The sequence below is a fragment of the Hydra vulgaris genome, chromosome 01 (genome assembly GCF_038396675.1).
Source record: "Hydra vulgaris chromosome 01, alternate assembly HydraT2T_AEP".
Classification (NCBI taxonomy): Eukaryota; Metazoa; Cnidaria; class Hydrozoa; order Anthoathecata; family Hydridae; genus Hydra; species Hydra vulgaris.
In genome coordinates, this window is record NC_088920.1 from 3718516 (window position 1) to 3727716 (window position 9201).

General features: G+C 31.3%; 1 protein-coding gene across 1 annotated transcript; it reads left to right on the plus strand.

Annotated features, from left to right (window-relative positions):
* Nucleotides 1-6436: 6436 nt before the first annotated feature.
* Nucleotides 6437-8152, plus strand: LOC136073981 (zinc finger MYM-type protein 1-like). Its single transcript, XM_065786278.1, has one exon. It carries the CDS (start codon nt 6437-6439, stop codon nt 8150-8152), a length of 1716 nt encoding a protein of 571 aa, XP_065642350.1.
* The last annotated feature ends 1049 nt before the right edge of the window (nt 8153-9201 follow it).

A 9201-nucleotide genomic window follows, 5' to 3' on the forward strand; every position in this document is an offset into this window, starting at 1 on the left:
TTCATAATTTAATAAAGCGGCAATTCTTTTATCACCAAACTGATTAGATTTACTGAATCAACAGCATTGTTTTTCTGATACTATAATTATGAGTTACGTTCAAATGAGGTCTTTTAATATGTTGTTAAAAACGATATGAAGGGCTCAGTGGAAAAAGTACTTAAGTTACAAAATTAATGTTTCAAGAAAATTTAGTTTGATCAGAGATATAACACTTTAAAACAAGGATTTAAAATGGCTGATCAAAGTAGATTTTCTCAAAATATTTGTGACTTAAGTCTTATGTCACAAAGTAAATGTTTTGAGAAAATTTACTTTGATCAGCCATTTTAAATCCTTGTTTTAAAGTGTTATATCTCTGATCAAACTAAATTTTCTCAAAACATTAATTTTGTGACTTGAGTACTTTTCCACTGAGCCCTTCATATATAACTCATTTAAAGACTTTATGGTAACAAATAATATAATGATGTCTACTTTCTTAAACTTTAGATGTAATATAAATAAAATTATGAAAAACCAATGATTTTGCTTTATAAATATACTTTTGGTAAATAAAACATACTTCTTCCCCCTCAAAATTTCAAAATTTTTTTTTTTTTTTAGATTCAAATATTTTCAACTGTGTAAAATCATATAAGTTTAAAACTTTTGAAACTTTAAAAACTTTAAAAATAACATGTTTAAATATACCGAAACATTGTATAATTTATAAATAAATAAAATCATATAATTTTAAAACTTTTAAAGCTTTAAAATCTTTAAAAAGGACATGTGTTAATATACCGAAGCAGTGAATAATTACATTTCCATTAATTTTATCTGCTCCTGTTGCTTTGTTTCTTTTCAAAGGATTCAAAGCTACATCAAATTCCTCAAAATATAATACTGAGGTTAACTCATCAGAACAAATGCAATTATCCATATTTGCGAAGAAATCAATAAATGAAGCTGTCGTATTTTGAATCTAATTTGAAAGGGAAAGACCTATCAAATTAGATTCCAAATATCAATGAGCTTAATAAACTTTTTATCCCAATAAAAAATTTATTAAGTTCATGGGATATGACTCGTTGTTAACTTTAATCATTTGTGGCAGAAAAACTAAGCATGATTTTTGTTTTCCAGTAATTTCTTTCCTAATTTGCCATGTGCGTTTATGTTGTTTTTAGATTTATTAATTAGTTCTGAGTAGTAATTTCTTTGTAGGCTTTTACGTATGTTTTTAGATAGATATTTGTAGTTTTTTTATATATTTTCGCCAACAGGTGATTTTGTTTTTAGATACTTAATATATTACTTCTGTTTAGATTTTGACGATTTCTTTAATTCCTTCGTAATCCAGGGACTTTTTGAGCTTTTGTTTATTTTTATGATTTTTTCAACAATTGGAAAATTAGCTTCGTAAACAAAATGTTACGAAGTTTCGTAAGCAGTATGTTGTTTGCATTGTCATTAAAATCAATATGATTCCAATGGAGTAAAAGTAGCTGATCTTTAAATAGTTACAGATATTTTTTTTTGAAAATATATATATTTTTGCAACCACCAGGGTGATAATATTTTTTTCTAAATTTGAGTTTAAAATCAGGAATATAGGAAAATGATCGGATATATTAGTTTTTATAATTTATATTTATGACTTTTTGAATATCTTTATTAAAAATGTCTGTTGTAATGATATTACCTATTAGGGTAGCCAAGTTTATTCTTACCCTAGAAGGGCGATTAATTAAGGGTATAGATTTTGTTTCCAAAATCGTGTCATAAAATTATTTAACTTTATGGTCATCGTTATAAAGAAACAATTCATATTAAATTCCCCAATCACAAAACTTTTTTTTTTTATGTGTCCCTTGTTTTCACGATATGTTGTAAAAACATGCTTAGGTTTTCGCTCGCGCGTTAGGTGGTCGATAACAACAGCTCAGAATAATATTTTTTGTTTTTTCAAGTAAAATTTCAATTGTTAAAACTTATTTATTGCCATTGGAGACGCTTAAATTATTTCTCATATTATAAAAGATATTTTCATAAACATAAATTAGAAGTCCTCCACCCGGTTTATATATGGGACGACTGCAAACTTTTTGTTAGGGCTGAATTACAACATATATTGATACAGGTAAGTGCGAAAAACAAAAAAAATATCAAAAGGATTGAAAACGAAATCCAACGGGAGCTACAAAACGCTAACCCGAATTTAGATAGCATCAAAGAAAAACGCAATGCTATTTTCTTGCCCCGGTTTCCTGGAGCGTTTATTCGCACGAAACAAAAACTAATCAAAGAAGGAAAAACCTTCAAAACTTTTGTATAATTTCGAAAAAACTCAACAGCGGAACAAGCTAATTACCAAAATTCGCAAGAATGACTGCACATTGACGAGTAAACTTGGTGAAACACTCAACTCCCTGGTTTCATATTATAAATAAATTTACACTTAAACTAATTTATGCGAAGACAGCCAAAACTATGTCTTGTCACACATCACTAAACGTTTAAGTGATGATGAAAACCAAATTTTAAACACCCACCTAACTGGCGCGGAACTTTAAGAAGCCCTTTTTAAATTTAAAAACGGAAAATCTCCAGACTATGACGGACTTTTACAAGCTGAATTTTACAAAACTTATTGGCATATTTTAGAAAAAGACTTTGAAGAACTTGCTTTTGAAATACATTTTGTAGAGAAACAAACCAGCTACTCTATAAAAAAATCAGTAATTTCACTAATTCCAAAACAAGGAGACCTTACTGAATGGAAAAATTGGACTAAGACTCGCAAAGTATACTTTGCAATTCTCCCCATTATAATGGGGAAAATTATAGAAAAAAATCAAACTTGCAGTATCCCAGGTAGAACAATATTCTCATTTACATTTAGTCCGTTATTTTATAGGATACGCAGAATTTAAAAATCTACCTAGTTTCATTTTATCTCTAAACCAAGAAAAGGCGTTTGACAAAGTCGATCTTGCGTTTCTACTGCAAATTCTCCAAAAAGTCAATCTCGGACAAAATTTTGTATCCTTTGATAACATCCTGGATTCAGAAGTTTTGGCATCTGTTCTAAATAGCGTTTTTTTGTTGGTCTTCATCTCTACGGAAAGAGGAGTCAGACAAGGCGATCCTTTCTCTCTTCTGCTGTACGCTTTTGTTGCCAAAGCTCTTGCTTCGGTAACAAAAACGTACATTGGTGGTTAGAGAGGATTCGTGCATTGGTGGTTAGAGAGGATAGCAGAATAGAGGGTTTTCCACTACCAGTAACACCGAAACCTCTTAAACTACAGCAGTACACAGACGATTCGAACTTTTTTGCCAGGGACGTAAAATCTGTCCGCTTTTTTTTTGAAAAAGCAAAACTGTTTGAAAAAGCGAGTGGTTCAGTTATGCCTCAAAAACTAATGGTCTTGCTCTTGGGGGTTTTAATCCTAAAATGTGCCCAGAATCGAATAACATAAAGTGGAAAAATAACACCGGTTTCAAAATATTGGTTGCTACTTTTTACACCAGACTGAGTGATACTACCAATTTCAACTAGCTAGTAACTCTAAACAAATTAGAGAAAAAAATCAAGTGTCTTGGACTACGTACTTTGTCACTTAGGGAAAGACTATGTTGATAAATACGCTAGCAATGTCAATAGTGTGGTTTCTGGCGTGTTGCCAATTCCTGATTGGGTAATAAAACCATTTTCGAAAATCTGTGGCAAAAGTCCAAATTCAATCCGGTCAAGATAGAAACACAATTCTTACCCATCAAAAGCGGGGGTCTTAGAATTTTATCTCCAAAGGAGCAAAGTCTTGCACTTCGCCTCAAAACAACTGAAAGAATGCGTAGAAGATAAAACTCACGATTATTACTACTTTTCAAAGTATTGGTTCACTTATAAAATTTACAAACCAAAACTAAAGCTGGAACTTTTTAAAACAAAACAGTTTTTCAAAACACTGGGACAACAAAACGTCTCAGTACTACAAAACAACAATTGAAATATTAAGCAAAAACGGGTCCCTGTTTAACATCCTTCAAAAATCAACAAAAAATTTTTACTTAAAAGTTGGAAAAAAACAAAAAGGCAGTCGTGCCAGCAAAACTTTTCTGGAACGGTTTAAAAAAAACAACAATGCCGTGAACCCAAATTTGGAAAAAAAACTTTACTTTCCACGCATGCAACCGACACAAAATATCCTCTTTTGTTTTTTTACACAACAGTCTACCTTCTGCGGCCTTGCTAGCAAAAAGCACAAGGCAACAGATCGTTAAAAATAACAAATGCAAAACTTGTGGTAAAATTGAAGACAACCTTCATATCTTTGCCTACTGTCTTCCTTTTGTTGAAATATGGGAATATTTTAAACATGTATATAACTCCTTGACATCCCAAAAAAATTTTCTTCGATAAATTCGATTTTCTTGATAGAAACAGCGAATTTATAGGAGAAAAACCCTACTTCGCACCTGCTGTTGACACTCACTCAAACCATCATGAGTGTAATATAGAACAGTAAATGCCACCATATGTTTAGTAACATAAAAATTGACCCAATGGCAGTGATCAGGGTAATAATCAAGAATACCAGAAATATTATTACTTTAAAATATAATTTTCATGTCCGCAGAAACAACGGAGATTTTTTATCAACTTTTTTGGATCAATAATATATTTTGCCAAGTAGAAAACAAGAAGTTAAAACTACACGTATAAGCTAAATTGATGAACTTGCTCATAATTCAAAAATAAGTGTTTAGTAAAGACCTCCTTTACTCTGCAAAGCTTTTTTTACAGCACAACTATTGTTTTTTATGGTTAAACGTATATATTGTAAAACGTTGTAATCATTATAACCTGAGTTGATGTAATATCATAAAATTATAAACAATTATTGTTTTAAAGAAAAAAAAGTTCTAAAAATATTTTCAAAATCGTTTAATCATTAAACGATTTTGACAATCATTTTAATATTCCTCATTTTAAATCTATTAAACTTTACATTAAACTTAAATGTAAAGTTAAATAATTACTTATAAAACTTAAATGTTTTCTTTCTTCTAAAAAATCTAAAAGTTTTTCAAAAGTTCGATTTAAGTCCTACTTATATTGAGATGAAGAATTCTAATTCTATTTGAACTTTTTTTATTTGCATTCTGAAAAAGAAAACCATCTAATTCTTTAGGATAAAAATAAGCACAATCCGTGAATATATTGCAAAAAAAATTATTATCTGGATCTATGTTTTCAAAGCCATGATTGTTAAAGTTAGTTTAAGAAGGTTTGCGTACTTCGATTATTTGTTTAGAACGTTTTTAAAAATATTAATTTAAAAAAAAATAATTTTATCGTAACGAACTAAAATATTCTCACCATTTAAACGGCGTTCTTTCACTTCCGCAGACAATTTTCTTCTAATTGCAACCGTTTTACAAGAAAAATCTTCATTTACATAAATGTTTGTTCCTCTGAGACGAGTTGATTCTTTTAAAATTTTAGCTTGTCTTTGTATTGTTGAAGTTGGACGTCCAACTTTTTTTGGCCTAGTACGATGTGCATGTTGAATTTCAATGCCCTGCAAACCCAGTTTTTGAAGTAAAAATGAATAAACCTTTTCTTCGGTTGCTTGCCAAGATTTGACTTCGTCTTCGCATATGCCATTAATTCTTAAGTTACCTCATCGCGATCTATCTTTGAGGTTACGGATTTTTTTGTTTAAAAATTTATTGTTATCTCTTTTTTTCTCTAATTGTTTGTTATCGATTTTGTTAAACATATGTCTTTTGTTGTTTTCAATCTTTTTATCAACGTGTTCGTTGAAGTTTAAACTTTCTTATCGCTTCAAGCTCTTTTTCAATTTTTTTAATCTTATTTGTGTTTTCACTAACAATAGCAATTACAGCTTTTTCTTGGTTTTTAAATATAAATTAAGTTTCCTTCTTAAAATTATCTAGCATTTCTTACATTATTTTTCTTTTTTCTTGGAGTGTTTCCGCCATACTTAATATTGATAACAGTGCCGTCTTAACGCATAGGCTAGGTAGGCTGCAGCCTAGGGCCCCCGATTTTTAGGGGCCCCCAAAATGTGTCTGGATTTTTTTTCAAATTTATATAAATAAAAAATTATATTTCTAAATTTTCTGAAGAAATCATAGTTTGGGGAACCCTCGGGAATAATTTTTTTCTTGATAAGATTTTTTTAAATTATTTTTAGAAAAGTATCAGTTTTTCAGTTTGGAGGCCCCCTAGGGAATTTTTTTTTTCTTGATAAGCAAAAATGCATGCATGCGTTCGAAAATAAACATAAATTTTCCGATAAGAAGTGTTAAATAGCACTTAAAATATCCCATTAGATGCAAGCACTTAAAATATCCCATTAGATTGAATTTGAAATTGCTGTGATCAACTTAAAACATCTGTTTTGAAAAAAAGTCATTTAACATGTCTAATCGGACTTATCAAAGTGGCGCTGCAAAGAGGAAAAAAGCCGCTAAAGCAAAAGAAGACATTTCAAAATATCTTCCTTTGACATCATTTCTTTTGGTACAAAAGTCAAAGCCTGTTGTGTCCGAAGATGTATTTCTTTGTCCAACTTCAAATTTCGTAAGCATTGATAGTGCTTTGTTGCCAAATGAAACTCTAGAAATTCAACAGGAACTGGAACCAGAACAGGAGCCAGAACCAGAGCAGGAGCCAGAACCAGAGCAAGAGTCAGAACCAGCACAGGAGCCAGAATCAAATCAAATTAAAACTTATCCAAACGCAACAACAAAAACTACTCAAGAAACTGACCCAGCATTGTGGCATCAGTTATCCCAAGAAGCTCAATCATTTTGGATTTCTAATGGCCCGTCCATGTGCCAGAACAATGATGGGAGCTTCAAAAATTCGGAAAGGTTGAGTTGCGGACAAAAAAGGTACTTATCAAAATCTTGCTTTAGACGTGAACTACACAATGGCGAATTTGTCAATCGTGAATGGCTATTATACTCACCTTCAACAGGTTCTGTTTTTTGCTTTGCTTGTACCTTATTCTCCAGCAAACACTCTAATTTTTCCACAACTGGATTTGATGACTGGAAAAATGCCTTAAAATGTATATCTGGACACGAGAATGGTTCTGAACATCACAAAAATATGCTTACTTACTCCAGTCGGCAGAGAGAAAGTGGCCAGCTTGATTCTGTATTATTAAAACAGTTACATAACGAACAATTGTACTGGCAAAATGTGCTGAAAAGAATTGTTGCAGTTGTAAAGTTCTTGTCATCAAGAGGATTGCCATTTCGTGGAAACAATGAAACCATTGGTTCAGAGCAAAATGGTAATTATTTAGGAACTCTTGAGTTACTTAGCCAGTTTGACCCATTCCTACATGAACACATGAAAAAACATGGAAATTCTGGAAAAGGTAATACTTCATACCTCTCCGCCAATATCTGTGAGGAGTTTATATGCCTAATGGGAAATAAAGTTTTGATCGAAATAATTTCTGAATTAAAAAAAGCAAAATACTACTCAATCAGCGTTGACTCAACTCCAGACTTGTCACATGTAGATCAATTAACTTTTACAGTTCGATATGTTAAAGACTTGGCACCAGTTGAGCGTTTTTTGCAATTTGTTCCCATTCACGGGCATGGAGCTGAACATTTAGAAACAGTGGTTTTGAATTTTTTAGAAGAAAATGAAATTTCAATATCTGACTGTCGTGGGCAGTCATACGATAATGCATCAAATATGGCAGGACAGTACTCAGGCCTACAAAAGAGGATTAAAGACAAAAGTGAATCAGCATTGTTTATTCCTTGTGCTGGACATTCTTTAAATCTGGTTGGCAACAGTGCAGCTGGATGTTGTTTAGAAGCAATTATTTTTTTTGACTTTGTTCAATGCCTCTACAACTTTTTTTCTGCATCAACTCATCGTTGGCAAGTGCTTCTGTCTTTTGTTGGCAAAGGCAAAAAAATTGTCAAACAGCTTTCTGGAACTCGATGGTCAGCACGTGCAGATGCTGTGACTTGTCTGCATGACAGTTATGATGAGATTAAAAAAGCACTTGAATTTTTGATCAAGGACATAAGTCAGTCAAAAGAAACTCAAAATGATGCTCAAAATCTCATCACGAAAATGAACACTTTTGAGATTTTTTTTTGACAGTTTTTTTGACAATTTTCTGGAATGATATTCTTTGTCATTTTAATGAAACATCGAAGATTTTACAGAAAGATAATTTAAACCTGGATGTTGCAGTTCGGATTCTAAAGTCATTGTTGCATTTCATTAAAGATTTGAGGAGTCAATTTGAGAATTACCAGGAAAAAGCCAAAATCTTGCTTCCAAACACTGACTACAGAGATTCTTCAAAAAGAACAAAAAAAAGAAGCCGACGTATGGCCTTCTTTGATGGTGAGGCTGAAGAATTGGAATTTCAGGGAAGTTATAAATTCAAAATTGAAACATACCTTCTTGTTATTGATTCGCTAACATCAAGTTTAAAAAAAAGAACATCAGCATATGAGAAGATCAATGACAATTTCGGATTTCTAGTAAACATTCAAACAATTGCCAATGTTGAACTAAAAGACCATTGTTCAAACCTAGCACAAATTTATAAGAAGGACATAAATGAAAATGATTTTTTTTTTGAGTGCCAGCAATTTAAATATTACATTTCAAAAGATGAACATTCACATGAACAACATTTACAGAATTTTACTCAACATTAAAAAGAGACCACTTGGAATCAACTTTTCCAAATATTGAAATTTCCCTTAGAATTTTTCTGTCAATGATGGTCTCAAATTGCACTAGCGAGCGATCATTTTCAAAACTAAAACTTATAAAAAATGAACTCCGCTCAACCATGCTGCAAGAAAGATTGAACTGTTTGTCGTTAATGTCAATTGAATCAGATGTTCTTTTAACCATTGTTTTGATGATATTATTAAAGAATTTTCAAGAAAAAAATCACGTAAACGTCACATGTAAATTTTATCATTGCTTTAATAAATGTTTCCTATTTTAGTATTTGATTTAATTTTTTTACTAAGAAAAAAGGGGGCCCCCAAGTTAAGTCTAGCCTAGGGCCCCCGATGGCCTTAAGACGGCCCTGATTGATAAGATCTTTTTAGTTAGTGGATTCGCAGGTTTTTTAAATGTTTCTATATTATCTTTAAAATTGTTTGACTTTATTTATTTACTTT